At 41.4% G+C, this 21,536-nt stretch overlaps 1 protein-coding gene across 2 annotated transcripts in view; it reads left to right on the top strand.

Moving 5' to 3' along the window:
• prpf4 (PRP4 pre-mRNA processing factor 4 homolog (yeast)) overlaps positions 1 to 21,153 on the top strand; it is a 42,261-nt gene extending 21,108 nt beyond the window's left edge. For both annotated transcript variants that reach the window (XM_043719868.1, XM_043719867.1), the window contains exons 8-14: positions 2,044 to 2,102; positions 5,736 to 5,859; positions 8,434 to 8,523; positions 11,035 to 11,157; positions 17,321 to 17,428; positions 19,565 to 19,683; positions 20,270 to 21,153. In XM_043719868.1, coding sequence (XP_043575803.1) covers positions 2,044 to 2,102; positions 5,736 to 5,859; positions 8,434 to 8,523; positions 11,035 to 11,157; positions 17,321 to 17,428; positions 19,565 to 19,683; positions 20,270 to 20,463 — 817 coding nt within the window. In that variant the 3' untranslated portion in view covers positions 20,464 to 21,153. The remainder of the gene's footprint in view (positions 1 to 2,043; positions 2,103 to 5,735; positions 5,860 to 8,433; positions 8,524 to 11,034; positions 11,158 to 17,320; positions 17,429 to 19,564; positions 19,684 to 20,269) is intronic.
• Positions 21,154 to 21,536: the final 383 nt, after the last annotated feature.

Here is a 21,536-nt window from a genome sequence, read left to right as displayed (position 1 = left end):
TTAATTTAAATAAATGTGAAGTGCTGAATTTTGGAAAAGCAAATCTTAGCTGACTTACCCACTTAATGATAAGGTCCTGGGGAGTGTTGCTGAACAATGAGACCTTGAAATGCAGGCTCAAAGTTGCCTGAAAGTGGAGTCACCGGTAGATAGGGTAGTGAAGGGGTTTAGTACGCTTTCCTTTATTGGTCAGAGCCTTGAGCAAAGGAGTTGGGAGGTGATGTTGCAGCTGTACAGGACATTGGTTAGGCCACTGTTGGAATATTGCGTGCAACTCTGGTCTCTCTCCTATCGAAAGAATGTTGTGAAACTCGAAAGGGTTCATAAAAGATTTACAAGTACGTTGCCAGGGTTGGAGGATTTGAGCTATAGGGAGAGGCTGAATAGGCTGGGGATGTTTTCTTTGGAATGTTGGAGGCTGATAGGGTAATTGGACAAAGTCTTTTCCCTGGGGTGGGGGAGTACAGAACTTGAGGGCATAAGTTTAGGGTGAGAGGGGAAAAATTTAAAAGGGACCTAAAGGACAACGTTTTCATGCAAAGGGCGATGTGTGAATGGAATGAACTGCCAGAGGAAGTGATGGAAGCTGGTACAATTACAACATTGAAAAAATATGAATAAGAACAGTTTGGAGGGATATGGGCCAAGTCCTGGTGAATGGGACTACATTAATTTAGGATGTCTGGTCAGCATGGACGTATTGGACTGAATGGCCTGTTTGTTAAACTGTACTGTGGATTAAAGAAGATTTACATATGGCTCTTCCAACCTTCCATATTACGGTATGCACTCTCAAGATTGTAAATGGAAAATACCTGCGCAAATATCTGATGCTGTAATTGCATCCTGACCGCACTGGTAATTGGATGAAACAACAGATTCACTCACCGAAACAATACTCCTCCTGATTTCCAACACGAAAGTGCTCAATTCAAAGGCAGGAGAGCCATGTCAGAGGAAACATCTCCTGAAAGGGATAGAAATTCTGGTTCTTTTGCTTAAAAAAACAAAAACCGCTTTAGAGAAAAAGAAATCCCCAGAGCTTGCATTTGCCATGGATCCACTCACATTACTGACGTCGCTTTAAAATGGGCGAGAGGTCATTAGCAGCTCCAATTTCCCTGTGCTTTGGTAAGCGCCTTTTCTGACTTCATGCCCCATACCGGAAGTATTTGTCACTCCCAATCCTTCCATCCATATCTCTATCCCTGATCTGTTCTAGTCTTCTCCTTTGTTTTCTATTGTTGTCTTCCACGATCCTTACCTATTTGATCCTCCTGTCCCTATCTATTTTCCCTTCCTCCTATTTTTGCCTCTTCCCTGTTTTGGTTCAGTTAATCCCAACACATCCCTGGTGTACATGAAAACTCCAGTGGATTTAGATCATCCTGATTCAGTGTAAACAGATGTACTCTTAACATCATTGGATTGGGCACTAATTTATATGTTCACGTTATCATGAAAGCTGCTAGTGTAAGTTTATCACACTGTAACACTATCCTCCTACCAGCAGTGACAGTGCTGTTTCAATTTTCCATCGCTCACTTCTGTCTGTACTGTAGATAGCCCCCTGCTCCAACCAAATCCACTTGCCTGCATCCCAACATGATGAAAGCTTTTCTGTTTATTTCAGAATATAAAGGTATCGTACACACCAAAACAATGAGTCTGCACCATAAACTGTGTGGAAGATGACCTGAAGACAATTTGTAATTCACTGTGCAATGAACAAACAGGCTGTGCACAACAAATATTCTCTTCAGAACTTGTGTGCACACCCTTCTCGCAATCTCAAAGGGACCAGTCAGTACAACCAGCAGACCACACAAAGCCAAAATAAATTTGAGGAAACATTGGTCTGAGTGTCCTAACAAACTGTTCCCACCCCAATCCTGCCTCACTAGAACACTCTGTTCACTCCTGAATTTGTGTCGTGTGCTGTGGGATATTAATCCATCAGAGTGTTCTGGCATTCTTTGATTTCCTGCCATGTATGGATAATTTATACTGACAGCCACTATTACTTCTCCCGTTTATCTACAGGAGTGGGCTTTGTAAGCTTTGGGGTGTTCCTGACTGCAGTCTTATCCGTACACTGAGAGGTAAGGTAATCCCACAGAATTGCAAGGTAATTGCAGGTGAGAAAGGTCTGATGTTAAACTTGAGCAATTTCTGATTCTGAAGAAGTTCACCCCAACCACCATTGTAGCATCCAGTTGTTTCAGCTTCATGAATCTCCTAGGAAATGATGTTGGTTACTCTGAAGAAAGAAAAAAAATGTTGACATAGAATCATAGAAGGATTCTGCAGGGGACAAAACTATTTGATACCGAGCCTGTCCCATCTCTGGTAGAGAACCCAAGGAATTCCGGTCCCCTGATTTTTCTCATTTCCCCCGTAAAGTTTTTCCTTTTGAGTATTCAACCAATTCTCATCCATTTCTATCCGAAATGTACTGTGTATAACAACTTTATGTAGCACTTTCAACATAATTGATGCAAATCACAGAGTCACGATAAAACAAAATATGACGTAGAAGGATCTATTGGGTCAGATAACTGAAAGCCTTTGGAGTGTTTTAAAGGCCAACAGCAAAGTAGCAGGACAGAAAGGTGCAGGGTGAAAATTCCAGAGTTTTGGGCCTAGGCAACTTGAAGGTATGGCCTCTAATGAAGGAGCAATTTTAGTTGGAAATGGGCAGAAGGCTGGCATTGAGGCTTACCCAGATGATTCTCTAGTTCTCCAAGCTACCCCTTCTGATTCCCCTGCCCTCATTAGATTGCACCATAGGTAGATTTGCCCACCTTATGGTTCCAAATCTCAATTATTTATATACATCCTGATGTAACATCTTGCATCAGTAATTGGTTTATTTTCCTTTCGACTAATGTATTTCATAAAATATTCCTTCCTGTTGAACGATTGTGATGATGTGATGCAGTCTGAGGTATGCTACATTTCGGGGCTGACCGTAATCCATTTGGGTAGTCGTAGAACAGTGCAGCACAGTACAGGCTCTTCTGCCCACGATGTTGTGCTCAGCATTTATCTTAATCTAAGATCAACCTTACTTACACACCCCTCAATTTACTGCCATCCATGTGCTTGTCCAGCAGGCACTTAAATGTCCTTAATGTCTCTGACTCTACTACCAATGCTGGTAGTGCATTCCATGCACATACCACTCTCTGTGTAGAGAACCTACCTCTGACATTTCCCCTATACTTTCCTCCAATCACCTTAAAATTATGCCCCCTCGCGACAGGCACTTCTGCCCTGGGGAAAAGTGTCTGACTATCAACTCTATCTATGCCTCTCATTGCCTTGTACACCTCTATCAAGTCACCTCTCTTCCTTCTTCTCTCCAGTGTTAAAAGCCCAACCTCTATTCATGAGACAAGCTGTCCAATCCATGCAGCATCCTGGTAAATCTCCTCTGCACCTTCTAAAACAACTACATCCTTCCTTTAATGAGGCGACCGGAACTGAACACAATATTCCACGTGTGGTCTAACCAGGGTATTATAGAGCTGCAGCCAAACCTCGCAGCTCTTAAACTCCAATCCCCTTGTTAATGAAAGCCAGCACACCATATGCCTTCTTAACAACCCTATCAACTTGGGTGGCAACTTTGAGGGATCTATGTACATGGACCCCTAGATCCTGCTGTTCCTCCACACTGCCAAGAATCCTGTCTTTAACCCTGTATTCAAATTCAACCTTCCAAAATTCACATTTATCCAGGTTGAACTCCATCTGCCCCTTCTCAGCCCAGCTCTGCATCCTGTCGATGTCTTGTTGTAACCTGCAACAGCCTTTGACACTATCTACAACACCACCGACCTTTGTGTCATCGGCAAACTTACTAACCCACCCTTCCACTTCATCTAAATCATTTATTGAAAAACTGCAAAGAGCAGAGGCCCAAGACCAGGTCCCTGCGTGACACCATTGGTCACTGACATCCAAGCAGAATACTGTCTATCCACTACCACTCGCTGTCTTCTTTCAGCCAGCCAAACTTCCTGTATCCCATACCTCCTAACTTTCTGAACCAGCCGACTGTGGGGAACCTTATCAAATGCCTTATGGAAATCCACATACACCACATCCACTGCTTGACCTTCGTCAACTAGTATCGTTACATCTTCAAAGAACTCAATAAAGCTTGTGAGACAAGACCTGCCCCTCACAAAGCCATGCTGACTGACTTTAATCAAACTATGTTTTCCAAGTAGTTATAAAACCTATCTCTCAGAATCCTTTCCAGTACCTTTCTTTCCACAGATTTAAGATTGACTGGTCTGTAATTCCCTGGTATTTCTCTATTCCCTTTCTTGAACAGTGGAACAACACTCACCACCTTTTGCTCAACTGGTACTACTCCTGTGGGGAGTGGGGATGCAAGGATCATAGCCAGAGGCGCAGCGATCTCATTGTTTCCCGTAGTAACTTTGTATATATCTGGTCTGGCCCTGGGAACTTATCTATATTGATGCTTCCCAGAAATTCCAGCACATCCACTTCCTTAATATCAATCTGTTCAAGCTTATTAACCTGGTCCACCGTGTTCTCACTATCAACAAGATCCTTCTCTCTCGTGAATACTGAAGCAAAGAACTCATTTAGGGCCTCCCCCACCTCTTCAGACACCAGGCACAAGTTCCCTCCACTATCCCTGATCGGCCCTACCCTCTCTCTCTGATCATTCTCTAATTCCTCACGTAAGTATAGAATGCCTTTATGTTTTTCCAAATCCTTTCCGCCAAGGCTGAATCGTGCCCCCCTTCTAGGTCTCCTCAGTCAACTTTTGAGATCTTTCTTAGCTACCCTATAAACCTCTGACTGTGCCAGACCCTTGCTTCCTCAACTTTACAGAACATAGAGCAGTACAGCACAGGTACAGGCCAGTTAGTTCCTTAAAGAAGTGGAGGATGCTGTTGAAGTGTAGTCTCTCTCTTGTGAATCTGTGTTGGCTGCTGCTACCACAATTATTATTGTATAAATAAATCCTTAAGTTTACTCCTGATCACTTCCAGTATTTTACATTGAATACAAGTAAGGCTAATATGCCTGTAATTATCTGTATCGCCTTTGTTATCCTGCAGATTCCCTGCACACGGAATGAGCTTTATAGTTTCCTTAACACCAACAAGTGCACGGGCAAACCTTCCTCTACCCACTCAGTCTTATTCCATTCAACTGCCCATTGGGATAGAGTGACCTTTGTAGATTTGTTTCATCCTCCCATTCAGACATGACCTAGACATGTCTATGACAAGTGGGATTTAAACCTTGAAAACGCTTCCAGTAAAAACACTAGGTGACTTACAGCATACATTAAACCGATGGTTACATTTTCAAGAAATCACACCTCTCTGAAATAAGAAGTCTGAAATAGTTCAAAATCTTCCAGTATTTTTCCAATATATCTATATTTAAAGAAAACATTTCCAGCAAACATTATAATTTCGCAACAATTTTACTGGCTAAACTCTGAACTGTACTAAGTCTGGTAATTTTGTTAGGTGGGCTTTTTGACTAGAGCTGAGTGCAGTTCGGAGACCCTGTGATCTAAACTGTAACCAAATCCTCTACTCCTGATCCAGAGGGTTGAGTTGAACTGCATCAGGACCAGGTATACCAAGCTGATCTCAGACAAGATAGTGCTCACTCAGGTGTCTATGGACATCTCAAGTTAAGGCAGTTGCTGACTGGCTTTTCTGTTTTGTCAGGTCACAGCACAAATGTGGGTGCCATTGTATTTCATCCCCAGGCCACCATCTCACTTGATGAGAAGGACTGTAACATGGCATCGTGTGCAGCTGATGGCTCAGTGAAACTCTGGAATCTGGAAAGGTTTGTAAAGACTACAAAGTGAACAAAAACTTAAAGTTGTGATGGAAGAAAAGATATCTGGGGCAAATGTGAAGAACTTAAAATCTCTTTCAAAGCACAAAATGTCATTGTGGATTTATGAAAGCAAAATTATGTTTGACAAATGTGTTTGCAGATTTTGGGAAGAATAATTAATAAGATGGGTAAGGGATATTCAGTAGTTGAAGTGTAATTGAATTTTCAAATCAAAATTGCTACAAGAGTTTATTATGCAAAATTAGAACAGTGACATTGGAGGATAATAGTATGGATTATTAATATTAATAGACAGGAATAAATAGGACACTTCCATGTTGATAGGCTATAACTAGCAGGGCACTGTATGGATCGGTACTAATTTGTCAGCTCTTTACAAATCTACAGTGTTTTTGAGGAGTCTGAATGTAACTTGTTTAAGTTCACTGATGATGCAAAGTTAGATAGGAGGTAAGCAATGAGGAAACAATGCAGAGAGGAGGAGACAGGTTGGGTGAATGAGGAAGATGATGGTGGTTACAGTACAGTGTGATTAGATGTGAATCTGTCTGCTTGGACAGGAAAAATGCACTTGAAAGTACCTGAGTGTTCTTACACAAGAGTCACGGAATGTTACCTTGCAGCTGCAGTAAACATTTCAGAGAACATCAGTTAAACAGCATTGGAATATGACAGTAAATTCTTACAAGACACTGATGAGATCATATACTATGGCAGGTTTGGTCTGTTTCCCTAAGGAAAGACTTGTCCTTGGATAAGAGGATTGACCTACAAGGAGAAATTGGGTATTGGAGGTATTCTGATGAAAGGTTTTCAATTTGAAACATTAATTTTCTTTCTGTCCACAGATACTGTGAGAGTTGCTGAGTCTTATAAGCTATTCCTGTTCTTATTTCACATTTTCAACACCAACAGTAGTGTTTTTGTGCTATATTCCCTAGAATCCAGAAGCCCCTTAAGAATTTTATATGTCTCAACTTGATCCCTTTGTACCTCCTTATGTTCTGTTCACAACCTCTTCATCAACTAACACCATTCGCAAGTTTCTGTTTCGTCAAGCTCTTTAACATTTGCTAATTCTCCAACTTTTGCTTTCAATAATCTCACTGCTTTTTGCAGAAGTGTTTGTTTTTTTAACAATCTATTCTTTCCAATAACATTTGCTTAAAAGCTCCTGAATCTTGAGAGAAACAAATTAGAAATGAAGCAGCATTAAGGCTTTACATTAAATTTCTAATGAATCAAAAGATCAGTGACAAGATCAAGAAGATTAACTCTTGTTATATAGAATAATTTCAAGGTTTCATTCAACCCTACCTGTGTGGGAAAAATCAGTTTGACATCAGTTAAACCGGGTCTTCCTTTGATGTTGTTCAGTTCCCAGTCAGGGTCAGGGTTCTATCCCCAATTGGGTTCTTTTTGCTGTAACCTTCACTGTACATGACAGAGATTTCTGGCCAAACATCTGATTGACCTTGTTCAGACCCAGCCCATTGACCAAAATGCGTGGGTCTGGTGCCAGCCCTATCACTCTAGTGAAACAAGTCTTCATGTTGCAGAATGGTTCCAGTGTGTTTTGGAATGTCAGTCCTCCCGTGAAAATCTGGACAGATTTAAGAAGGACGTGGTATACCAAGTCCTCATTGTTTGTGTCTCTTTCCCATAGTCACTTGGATGCTGGCTGTTAGTGATTGTATATCATTGTTAATGGGTAAGTGTTTGAGGGCCTTGTTACAAAGTTGAGATATGACCCATCTGATGGTGTTTCCTCTGATAGGTCAGTATAGCATGAAATAAGCTCTGTATCTGCTGCATTTAAACTCTGCTAGTACTGAAATGGCTGCAGTCTGTAGTGGTGAAGAATGGTGCCTGTGAACTTTTACTTAGTTAAGACCATGTAGGAAAAACTGTAGGTTATTTATTGTAAGTTATCTTCTGATGCTCTGACAGTGCAAACTTGGATAACATTGCTTATCTTGAATCTGACATTGTTGTCAAAGTCTAGAGTGACCCGTTAGATTTGAATTTGTCGATTCCAGCTGGTGTGGAATGCACAGCTTTGTTGAGGGTTTCTAGGCCTAGCAGATTGATTTGTTTACACAAAGCACACCACCCCAGTGTTTGCATTGACATAAGGTAACTATATCTTGTCTCTGAGTCTGACAGTTCAAGCTCCACACCAGAGAATTAATCACAATGCAGGCTGGCTTTCCAGTGAAATACTGGAACAGTACTGTACTGATTGTGGTGTCATCTTTCAGAATAAATATTACATTGAGGTCTTGTCTGCCCTATCGGTGGAGTCAGTATTCCGTGACACATTTTTGCAGTGACCTGGCCAATTTCTATTTTGCAACCAATAACTGAAACAGGTTACCAAGTCAGTTTTCTTATTTCTGTTTGTGGGAGCCTGCGGTGTTTTGTACCTCAGTGACTACATTTCATGTTCTTAACAAGCTTTGGGCACCTGAGGTCACGAAAGATGCTATGTAAATACAGTTCTTTATCTAAAGTATATACTCCATGTGTCTGAACTGTCAAAGTCTTGGAATTTTGCAGTGATGAACCAGTAGCTGACATTGAAGGACATACCATGCGAGTTGCTCGAGTGGCTTGGCACCCCTCAGGCAGATTCCTGGGCACCACATGGTAAGTAATATCAAATGCAAATATTACACAAGTTAATTGGAAATATACAAATTATGCAAGTTTGCACAAGTAAAGAGGAGCTCGAAATGAATTGTGCTTCATGTTGGGTGGCACGGTGGCTCAGTGGTTAGCACTGCTGCCTCAGCACCAGTGTCCCAGGTTCAATACCAGCCTTGGGTGACTGTCTATGTGGAGTTTGCACTTCTCCTCGTGTCTGCGTGGGTTTCCTCCAGATGCTTCAGTTTCCTCCCACAAGTCCAAAGATGTGCAGGTCAGGTGAATTGGTCATGCTAAATTGTCCATGGTGTTAGGTGCATTAGCCAGAGGGAAATGGGACTGGGTGGGTTACTCTTTGGAGGGCCGGTGTGGACTTGAATCTAATCTAATCTGTGCAGTGGTTGCAGAAATTCAAACATGTAGGGTTTGTTGTTGATGTTGCTTGACTTCTCAACGTTCTGTCCACCTCCAGACTGCTCTGTTCTGTTTCGATTCATATATTTACTAGTGGCGAGTGTTGTACAGTCCAGCCTGTGTTCTGATGCTCTTGCATTAGTGTTTCCCTTTACCCTCTCTCTATACAAACCATGTTCATGCACTTACCATTAGTGTCTATGCTCTGCCATTGCCTTGTGAGCATTCCTTCATTTCACAGTAAGATCTAGTTTCTTTATATTATATTTATATTATTTGCAGTGATACTTATATTATTTGCAGTTTCTTTGGCCATAGATGGTTGCAGGTAAAATTCAATTTCTATGGTTGGACCGTAACCATAAGGGTCATTTCGCCCATCAAGTCTGCAGTGGCATTTGTTGAGATAATGGATGATCTAATAATCGCAACTCCACTTTCCTGCCTTTTCCTCATAACCCCTTGACTCATATTCCGCCTTCGGACCCTGCAACCACAGGGGGTAAATGTGGATTTCAACAGCTTCCTCATTTCCCTAACTCCCATATTATCCTAGTCCCAAGTTTCTAACTCGGCACCACCCTCAGAACCTGTCACCTTCTCCCTCACATTCATCCACCTATCGCTCTCTCAGCTACCTTCCCCCAAACCCACCCCCTCCCATTTATCTCTCAGCCCCGACCCACAAGCCTAAGTTCTGATGAAAAGCTTATGCCCAAAATGTCCATTCTTCTGCTCCTTGGATGCTGCCTTATTTGCTGTACTTTTCCAGCACTACACTGTTGACTCTGATCTCCAGCATCTGCAGTCCTCATTTTCTCCTGTCTGTCTGTCTGTCTGTCTTAACCATGGATATACTTGATGATCTATCCGCTACAGTCCTTTTATGGTAAAGGATTCCACAGATGCACTACTCTCTGACAAAAGAAATTTCTCCTCACCTCTATTCCAACTTGGTGACCCCTTACCCTAAAATTATGTGCTTATCTGGATTCTCTCACAAGGGGAAATATCCTCTCAGCATCTACCACATCAAGCCCCTTAAGAATCTTTTTTATATATATATAAGTTTGCCTCTTATTCCTCAACTCCAATGAGAATAAGTCCAACCTATGCAATATCTCCTCATAAGAAAATCCCTCTTGCTCAGAATCAAATTAATGAACCGACTCTGGACTGCCTCTAATGCCTGTATATTTCTGCTCAGGTAAGGGGACCAGAATTGTTCAGGATATTTTCAGTGTCATCTAGCCTAGTGCCGTGGGTAATCTTAACAAGATCTCTCTATTTTTAAACTCCATTCCTTTTCAAATAAAGATGAATGTTCAAGTTGCCTTCCTGATTACCTGCTGAACTTCTGTGCTAGCTTTTTGCAATTTATGCATGAGTACCCCAAAATCGCTCTGTGCTACACCTTACTGTCATCTTTCTCTATTTAAATAATGTTCACTCCTTCCAAGTGTAATTTCTTTCATTTTCCCACTTTATATTTTTTTCTGCCAGATTTTTGCCCAGTCACTTAATCTGGCTAAGTTACTATGTAGGCTATGTGCCATTTGCAAACTTAACAACAGTACATTCAGTTTCCTCATCACTTTTCCTCAAGTCATGAATAGATATTGTAAATAAATGTGACCTCAACACTGATCGTTGTGGCACTTCATTATTTGGAGGCTGCCATCCTGAAAATGCTCCCCTTTTCCTAACTTTGCCTTCTATTATTTAGCCAATCCTTTATCTTTGATAAGATGCTATTTCCATCACCGTGGACTGCTATCTTAAGTAATTTAATGCATGGTGCCTTATCAAATGTCTTTTGGTAATCTGTATATAATATCTACCGGCTGTCCTTTATCTACCCTGCTTGTTACCACCTCCGAGAACTCTTAATAAATTGGTCATTTATGATTTCTCCTTCATGAAGCAAGGCTGACTCTGCTTATTATATGCATTTTGAAATGCTATGCTGTTCCATCCTTCATAGTAGACTCCAATATTTCCCCAATGACAGATGGTAATAGATTGTCGCAGATAAGATGTAGTATCCATTGTAAAAGATGTTTCAGTGATGATATTTTGACTGCTCTTTCTAACTTTTAGTTATGACCATTCCTGGCGACTGTGGGATCTGGAAGCTCAGGAGGAAATCTTACACCAGGAAGGCCATAGCAAGGGTGTCTATGACATTGCCTTCCACCGTGATGGCTCATTGGTGGGAACTGGGTGAGTCCAGACCTATTGGAGAATGTATAACTGGAACTGAATCTTCTCAAATGAGCAGCTACTGAGAATCTTGCATTATCCATCTGCAGCTATTCTGTTAAATGTTATTAAAAATACGACTTGAGCTGCAAGTCCTTATTGAAATCATAGATTATATATTAGTAACATTTAACTACAATAAAGCCTAGGATTTTGCATCATTCATTCAACTTCCACATGGAAGAAAAGATTTCCCTTGCAGATGTGGAAGGACAGAACTTGGAATCCAATCTGGAACTGACCATTTGAAAACATGAATACTTCCGGGAACTGTATTGATTACATGGTCTTCCCTGTGACCAATGTATATAATACAATCATTGGTAATCATAAGCTCTCATCCATTGTGAGTTTCAGTTGGCCAACATGTTCACCATCACAGTTGGAATAGAATACTTACACAGCTTTTTGATTAATCAACAAACATTTAGAGATTGAGATTTGAAGTTTCAGTATTTCCACTTCAAGGGCATGAGTAATTTAAAAAATTTTAAATGTTGAAAATGTGCAGAGTCTTAAGGAGAGTGAAGCCTTCATGAACCTTTCCATTTCCATTCAGGATATTGACCAGTATTTATTTTCTGCCAATGCTGATAGGCTTGCTGTGTATTTCCAGCATCAAAGAATTGTAGAATCCCTGAAGTGCGGAAGCAGGCCATTTGCCCGTGGAGTCTGCACCGATCCTCCGAACAGCATCCCACCCAGACCCTCCCCCATCCCCTATCCCCATAACTCTGCATTTCCCACAGCTAATCCACCTAACCTGTACATACCTGGGCACCATGGTCAACTTAGCGTGGCCAATGCACCTAACCTGTACATCTTTGGACTGTGGGAGGAAACCAAAGCACCTGGAGGAAGCCCTCACAGATACAGGGAGAATGTGCAAACTGCACCCAGTCACTTGAGGCTGGGTTTGAACCTGGATCTGTAGTGCTGTGAGGCAGCAGTTCTAACCACTGAGCCACCATGTCATTCCATTTCTTTCTTCATTTCTGTAAAGTTGCCTTTGCTGCTTTGCAGCCTAGATAGCATTTGCGTGTGATGTGCTAGTTTGATAATTTCAGTCAAGGTCCAGTTTGCTTGAGCATTCCTGATGAAGGTCTTACGTCCAAAACGTTGAATTTCCTACTACTCGGATGCTGCCTGACCTGCTGTGCTTTTCCAGCGCCACATGTTTTTGACTTTGAGCTGATCTATGTCTTTGGTGAACATTGCTGGTTTCAGCATCTCCATCAGATATATCATCATGCAAGCTCCCAGGAGGGATGGCCTTGTTCTAACCTTATAAACCGATACCACTCTTCCTGCACATTCTCAGTAACGGTCATATCTCTTGCTCTACCATAAAAATGTTTTCCAATTAGTGAGTTTTGAGAAGATTTGTAGCTCAGGTTTAGGCTCTGGATGTAAGTTTGCTCGCTAAGCTGGAAGCTTGACCTGTTAATGTCCTTTTGAAGCTATCCACCTCACAGTTTACAATTCTTCTAAGTATTGTATTGTCAAGCTTTGAAGTTGTCTGCAGAACACCAACATCTAGATCATCTATATCAGGAAAAGCAAGAGTCCCAAATCCAGCCTCTGGGGAACTTCACTACCGGCCTTTCTCCAGCCTGAAAAATATCCATTGACATTTCCTGTCTGTTTCTTATCCCTCAGCCAATTTTCTACTCGCACCCCTACAGTCTCTTTTATTCCTTAAGCTATAACTTTCCTCAAGTTTCTGTGTGGCACTATGTCAAACGCCTTTTGGAAGTCCATATGCACAACATAACAGCATTAACTTCATCAACCCTTTCCATTACCTCTTCAAAAAAAAACCTCTAGCCACAACTTTTCACTTCACACATCCATGCTAGCTTTTCGAATTAAATCATATTTTTCCATTTGACTATTAATCCTAAACTGAATAATTATTTCTAATAGTTTTCCCACTACAAAGTTACACTGACTGGTCTGTAATTGCGAGGCCCACCTTTATAAGCCTTCTTGAACAAAGGTGTAATATTTACAATTGTCCAATCCTCTGGGCCAACCCCCAAGACCAGGAAAGATTGAAAGATTACTGTTAGTGCATCTGCACTTTCCGCAATCACTTTCTTGAGTTTCCTTGGACACACTTCATCAACCCCCAGTGCCTTATCAATTTTAAGCAGCGCATCTAATGTGTTCTCCTCAATTTTAAATGTTTCTGGTGACTGAGTTTCCTCCCCCATCACCATGGCCTGGCAGCATCTACCTTGGAGGTAAAGACTGGTGCAATATTGATTTAACATCTTTTTCTAGCCTCCTGCCTCCATGTGTAAACCTCTTAAATGAGATTTTGACTCTATATGGCTCTACTCTTATCTTTAACCATCTTTTGCAATTTCCTCATTCATCTGAATGTCGTCCAGAATTTTTGAAAGATATACACAAAGGTTCCTTTATTTGCTCTTTGGTTTCCTTGTTACATCCACTCCATCTAGTTTGTTCAGTATGCAAAGCTTACATGGAACAAAAGTGGGAGGGCTCCCTATATAGGAGAGACATGTTAATAATGAATGCAAAGTCAATTTGTAGTTAAAAAATGAGGAAAGTGGTGTTCAGGTAGGCAATCAAACATTATTGGAATGTAGGTGTCGCTGGCAAGGGTTTATCCCTCTTGCCTTTAGCAATTGCCTTCTTGAATTGTCAGTAGTTTGACACGTAACAACTTTCTCTGGTGCTTCAGATGGTTGTAAAGAGTCAACTGTGGTTTAGAGTTGAAAGAGTAAGATTTGCAGTTTTCTTTTCCTAAAGGATATTAATAAATCCATGGAATAACGAATGAAAAGTGTTAAAAGTGTTAAGCAAATCTAAGGAGGAAAAGTGAAAAGTATTAAGCAAATCTAAGGTGGATGTTGAGAAGCTCATGAAATGGGGAGACACATTATCGTTCTCTCTCTGTCTGTCTGTCTTTTTCTCTCTCTCTCTTCGTATGTGTGTGTGTCTCTCTCTGTTTGTCTGTCTCCACACCTGTCTCCCTTGCAGGTAGTTGTTTTGCTTATCTCACAAACCAGTAATGTGCTATATGAATTTCACTGCTGGTAAACGGCTAGGTGTGCAGGCTATGCATTCAGAAAACTGATCCATCATATTTCACAGTGTATCCATTCAGCTACATGACACGCAAGATACTGACCGTGCTCAACCAGCCAGCGCATGCAGTATTCACGGCTTAATGTCCAACATTAGATTCTGCAATTGGACAATGTTTACTGGTTAATCCTGAACTGGTGAAGAACTATGCTGACAACCAAATTGTCAGTCAGACTCAGTGTATCGCCATAAAGTCATAGAATCCTACAGTGCAGTTAGAGGCCATTTAGCCCATCAAGTCTGTACAGACCCTCCGAACAACATCCCACCCAGATCCACCACATAATGATCTCTGATCCAGCATCTTTAAACATTAGAATTATTGATTTATTAAAAAAGCAAGATTTAATTGACAGAGATGCAAGGTTGATTAACATACAGTTTGAAATATGAAAGTATAAATATCTGCCCTTAATAATCCAACTCGAAAAGATGTTTGCTGGCTGGTCAGTATTTATTGCCCATCCCTGGTTGCCATTGAGAAGGTAGTGGTGAGCTGTCGTCCTGAACCATTGCAGTTCACATGCTGTAGGTTGACCCATACTGCCCTTATGGGGAGAATTCCAGGATTTTGACCCAGTAACGATGAAGGAACAGCAATACATTTCCAAGTTAGGGTGTCAAGTGGCTAGGAGGGGAACTTGCAGGTGGTGGTGTTCCTGTGTATTTGCTGCCCTTGTCCTTAGAGATGGAAGTGACTTAGGAAAGTGCTGTCAAAGGGTCTTTGGTGAATCTCTACAATGCATCTTGTAGATATTACACATTGCTGCTATCGAGTATCAGTAGTGGGGGGAATGGATGCTTGTGGATGTGGTACCAGTCAAGCAGGCTGCCTTGTTCTGGATGGTGTCAAACTTCTTGAGTGTTGTTGCGGTGGCACTCATCCAAGCAAATGGGGAGTATTTCATCTCACTCCTGACTTGTGCATTGTAGATGATGGTCAGACTTTAGGGAGTCAGGAGATGAGTTACTTTCCGCAGTATTCCTAGCCTGTAACTTGCTCTCGTAGCCACTGTGTTTATGTAGCGAATCCAGTTGATTTTCTAGTCAATGGTAACCCCCATGATGTTGATAGTGGTGACACATTAAATGTTAAGGTGTGGTGGTTAGATTAATTCTTATTGGAGATATTACCTGACATTTGTGTGGCGTGAATGATGTATGCCAAAGCTTATCAGCCAAAGCTTGAATAATGTCTAGATCTTGTTGCATTTGAACATCGACTGCTTAAATATTGGTGGCATTCCAAATGGTGCTGAACATTGTGCTGTCATTAGCGAACATACTCACTTCTGACATTATGATTGAGGGAAGGTCACAGATGAAGCAGTTAAAGCTGTTTGGTTCTAGGACAGTACCTTGAGGGCCATATGCCAGGCCATGAGGTCATAGATTGTGTTGGAGTATAATTCTGCTGCAGCTGATGGCCCACAGTTCCTGATGGATGCCCAGTCTTGAGTTGCTAGATCTATTCATAATCTGTCCCGTTTTGCATCATGATAGTGCCACACAACATATTCCTCAATGTGAAGGTGAATCCTTGTCTCCACAAAGAGTAATGTAATAGTTATTCCTACTGATACTGTCATGGACAGATGCATCTGCGGCAGGCAGATTGGTGAGGATGTAGTCAAGTATGTTTTTACATCTTGTTGGTTCTTTTTCCACCTGCCGCAGACTTATTCTAGCAGCTATGTCCTTTAGTAGCCGACCAACTCGGTTGGTGGTGCTGTTACCAAGTCACTCTTGTTGAATTCCCATAGCAATTCCCTCCCAACTCTGATTTCCAGTGAGTCATAGAATAATACAGCACGGAAACAGGCCCTTCGGCCCAAACTGGTCCATGCTGACCATGGTGCCCACACACTAGTTCCAATTACCCGCATTTAGTCCATATCCCTCAAAACCTTGGTACCTATCCAAATGTTTTTTAAATGTTGCTATTGTACCTACCTCAACCACCTTCTCTGGCAGCCCATTCCATATATGAGTAACTCTCTGCCTGATGAGGTTGCCCCTCTGGTCCTCCTTAAATCTTTCCCCTCTCACCTTAAACCTAATGGTTTTGGGAAAGAAAAAGTGTGCACAATGTCCCTTCACTGGCCTTTTGAAAAGTAAAACTGGTTTGGATATTTCCTCAGTACTTCAAATGAACAGAATTCACAAAGCTTTAGTCTGGAATTCCCAGAATATACTAATTATGAAAACTCTTTTCTTGCTATCAGAGAGTCCTACTATAGGAAAGATGTTATTGAACTGGAAAGAGTGCAAAAAAGATTTATAAGGGTGTTACCAAGACTGGAGGGTTTGAGTTATTTTGAGAGGCTGTATAGACTGGGACATTTTCCCTGGAGTGTAGGAGGCTGAGGGGTGGCCTTATGAAGGTTTATAAAATCATGAGGGCTGGATAGGGTGAATACGCAAGGTATTTTCCCCACGGTAGGGGAGTCCAAAACTAGAGGACGTAGACTTAAGTTGAGAGGGTAAAGATTTAAAAGGGACCTGACGATGTTGCATATATGAAACGAGCTTCCAGAGGAAGTGGTAGAAGTGAGTACAACATCAACATTTTAAAAAAAAACATTTGGACAGTTAATGGATAAGAGGTTTGGAAGGATATGGGCCAAATGCAGGCAAATAGGACTAATTCAGTTTGGGGACCTGGTTGGCATGGATGAGTTGGGTTTAAGGGCATGTTTCCGTGCTGCATGACTCAAATCCCATTTTCAGCCTATGTAGCTGTATTGGATACCAGTAGGAGGATTCCACCAATATTAACAAAACCAGGGTCTTGTCTTCAGAACTATGAGAGGGTTTGTAAGGGGTTATTGTTGATGTCTTGTCTGAACAGAATAATAAGGTTCAAAAACAACCTCAGAAGGAGCAGTGATGGAGTAGTCAACAATTTGGAGAGATGACAGGATTTATTTGTTTTTGTTTGAATTGGCATCATCCCAGTGCATGTCATTATGTGACTAATACTTTGTGTTTCTCCCTCTGACAGAGGTCTGGATGCCTTTGGGCGACTGTGGGATTTACGGACGGGTCGATGCATCATGTTCTTGGAGGGACATCTGAAGGAGATCTATGGGATCAGTTTCTCTCCCAATGGGTCAGTGAACTTCCAGAAACCCTTTGACAAACTATTGCTTGGAAAATTACTGGCGTGCAATCTTAGTATGAAATTAGAAGGAGGGTAGCAAACTCACTTACAAGTTAATAAGAATGAAGAAATCGAAGAGATCAGGGCAGTTTTTCCAGAATGATTAGCCTTTAGATTCAGATCTGGAGCCATTTTTGCTTGTCTGTGTGTGTTATTGATTTTAATCCAAGGCAAGATGTGATTGTATCTTTAGCTCATGCCAAATTAGGAGATACAAGTTAACCCCTTGAAAGGCTAAAGGTATTTTAATGAGATGGGGAATGGTCTACAAGATGTCAGAAGAAGTTTGTGTCAGAGTGGGAACTTGTGCTTCAGATAAAACAAACAGTACTTTGAATATAAATAGGCTCAGTTCTCAGGATGAGAAGAGGCATTTAGGGAACAGGTCCGCAGGACATTCAATGCAACGTTGTAAAGCTGTAAGTGAAAAACAAATAGAATTCTAGAGTTTTTTCACAGGAAGAATGTAATCAGGAAGAAAATAGATCATGACGATCTAATTATAAAATCTTCATAATTCCTCAATTAGACCATTATGTGTAATGTTGGATGCCAAGCGACAAGAAAATATTGAGGCACAATAGGGTGAGAACATTACAGATTTGCTGCAATCTGGTATCGAAATACAAATGTAATAAATTCTCTCTGTGCATGAAATTGTGAATTTGCCTATCTGTGTCAAAATGTAAGTAACATCAAAAATCACTATCCATGGGCAAAAGTCGTGAATCCATGATTTTTAATCACTTTTTATCAAGCTTCACACTTGTTAATTTTCATTGTTTGGGGAGGGTGTGTCAGGAACTGAATCCTTGCTAACATGGAGGAATGACTCCCACGATATACTTGGAGAGAGTGCACGTCCTCCCCTTACGTCAACACAGACTGTTGAGTTATTTAATAAACGTGTTACAATATTGTCATGTTACAAAAAGGTGAATCATGGTTAGCTAGATGCAGATCTTTTCCAGTGGCTGTCTAGAATGAAGGGTCACACATAATATTAAACACGACAGGTTTGGAGCAGAAATACTTGAACAGAAAGCCGCAAGGCTGTTGAATTCACCTCCAGAATTGGCAATGTAGGCATAGGCTGTTAACATTGCAAGAGGTAAATTTCAAAAAAAGACTGGGTTGAGAGGCTTGTCCCATGTTTTGGGTTCTGCAGATTTTTATACATGTGTTTCTCAGTACTACACTGAAGTGAAGCATGATCTGTAGTCAGTATGCAGGATAGAGCTAATTCACAGAAAATGAAAGAAACAGACAGATTAAAAAGTGGTACATAACTGTGGTTGTGTCTGGGTGATTTCCATGGGGAAGCAATTTAGACTATGCTCTGTAAATCATACTTTCTGCCATTGTCCCCGTAATGTAGCCAAACAGTGTTCTTACAATGCATTTTGTATACACCCTGCTGTTTATTCAGCAAAATGGATGGTTAGAGTTAATGCCCCCATATCATAATGTGTACAGAGCTTTCCAATCATCCCACAACCAGAGTGGACACTGTCCATCTCCTCAGTAATGGCTACAAGCTCCCATTAGCAATTCAACACCCCCCCCCCCCCCCAAAAAAAAACACTTGTGGGTTCCCATCTGCTTTCCTGGAATGCGTGAAGGCACATAGTCCTCCTATGACTGTACAGGTGTTGATGCTTTTCCAATATCAGGAATATAAGCAGTTGTTTGCCTTTGCCCAATGTTATGACGTGGTCATCCGTTGTTATTTTACTGACTCATTCCACATTCTGCTCTGCAATCTGCACATTATTTTGCACAAAGCTGCTGAGAGTCATGTGATATATTGACCCTTTGCTTTTGGCACTGTAACACAGGATCAGACAGTTTGTTGGGTTTGAGGTTGTGTCTCTGCCTGTACCGAACAACAATCTAGTTGTCAATTTCTCACTGTCAAATCTAAAAGTGACCCTTCGGTTCCGAAGAAGTGTCATCGGACTTGAAACATTAACTTCCTTTCTGTCTCACAGATGATGCCAGACCTGTTGAGTTTCTCCAGTACGTTTTGTTCTAATTTCAGATCTCCATTTTTCTTTAATTGCAAATTGACTTTTTTTTTTGTAGGTACCATACAGCAACAGGGAGTGGAGATAATACCTGCAAAGTTTGGGACCTTCGCCATCGGAAATGCATCTATACCATCCCAGCACACCAGAACCTCCTGTCTGCAGTCAGGTTTCAGCGTAAGTACTGTACAGAGCAACCCAGCAGGAGCACAATTGTTCTCCTTAGAGCAGAGCTGCTTAAAATGAGTTAGATTAGAGGTGTTCAGACTTGGGAGGGTTTGAGATAGAGAAAATAAGGAAAAACTGTTGCTCTACCACAAAATTCAGAGGTTACAGGTTTTGGGAATTGGCCAAATAACGAGCGTAAGATAAGAGTTGTTTTTGCATGTTGGGTAGTTGTGATCTAGAATGTACTCTCTGAAAAGGGGGTGGAAGTAGTTTCAATCGTTTTTAGAAAGAAATTCAGTAAGTATTGAGAAAATAAAGCTCTCAGGCCTGAGAGGATAGAGCAAGGGAGCTGGCTTGTATGTTTTGTGTTTCCAATGTGGAATGTCTGACCCCACCCTATGTAAAATCATTGCAGGGTGTGAGGGAATGAGGTGTTGTTTTAGTGGGGGTTTGCTAGTACATGTAAGAAGGTGATATCGTGACCAGTTCCTTCCTTGGTGCGCCATTTCTCATCCACTTCCATCTCTGAAATGCCTTCCTTTTATTACTTTCCAAATCTCCCACTGTCTAACAGCCAATTTATGTCTCCCTGCAGCCACAGATGGACATTACCTGTTGACCGGTGCCTATGACAACACTGCAAAGATTTGGACACACCCTGGGTGGTCACCCCTCAAAACCATGGCTGGGCATGAGGGCAAGGTGATGGGGTTGGACATCTCTCCAAACGGGCAGCTGATTGCCACATGTTCGTATGACAGGACCTTCAAACTCTGGACATCTGAGTAGACAGAATGGAGCAGAGCACTGACTACAGGCCACTCCTATTCTGGTGGAGGAGAGAAATTCCTTCTAGTAACTAATATATGACCAAAAGACTGGCAACTGGCCACGAGGTTCAACATCTCCAAGAAATGACACATCCAGTCATCAAGCACTCATTGCCATGGTCACCTGGAGACTTTGGTCATGTATTCTTATTGTCTTGGTGATTGACAGGTCTGTTGAGAATTGGATCTTCCCAATTCCAGTGAAACCTGAGCTGATTGTTACCAGTTTAAATTGACCTGGCCCTGCTCCACAGAAACAGCATAACTCTGAGGTGGAACCGACACTGAACAAGATCTTCTCTACTTGCAAGAACAAACCTCTGAGAAGATCGTGTTCTTTCTGTTCCTCACTGCCTTCTCATTTGTATCAACACCTTCAAAGAAACAACTGATTCAATCCTGGCACACCTACAGTCGAAATTAAAGATTAGCTGAGCCCAGCAGCTCTGAGCAAACCTTTGTGTGGCTGTTGGAATCCGGTGAAATCTGCAGAGTTGGAGATGAAATGTGTTAGTGATTTGAGTGTCAGTATAGCACTGAGCCCACAGCACTGTCAGTGATGACTGGAATTTGTGCGTGTGCAGTATTGTGTAAGCCACACAGGTGATGGTGTTCTCTAGCAATGCTTTTGTAATAAATATTTTGAAAAATAAGTGTTGTTATAATTTCTGTATCAGACTAAATAATTTCCATTCAGTATGTGCACAACAGCACTTTGCATGTAAACCATCCAAACCTTTTGATATGATTCAACTAATTTCTGGACATGTTCTATATCTTTCCAACCCCACTATTTCTAACCATTCAGACTCCAAATTAGATTGCAACCTGAAATGCACTCCATGATATTTGTCATTCTATGAGTAAGAGCCCACGCAGCTAATATGATTCATTGCACTCTGTCTTCAGGCTCAGCCTCTGTCCTTCAAACCTGATCTTGGAGTGCAGGTTCATAATTCCTTTAAAATAGAGTCGCAGGATAATGAAGAAGGCATTTGGTATGCTTTCCTTTATTGGTCAGAGTGTTGACTA

The sequence above is a fragment of the Chiloscyllium plagiosum genome, chromosome 30 (genome assembly GCF_004010195.1).
Source record: "Chiloscyllium plagiosum isolate BGI_BamShark_2017 chromosome 30, ASM401019v2, whole genome shotgun sequence".
In the NCBI taxonomy this organism is placed as follows: Eukaryota; Metazoa; Chordata; class Chondrichthyes; order Orectolobiformes; family Hemiscylliidae; genus Chiloscyllium; species Chiloscyllium plagiosum.
Note: the sequence above shows the minus strand (reverse complement) of the source record. Positions and strands in the feature narration are given on the sequence as shown.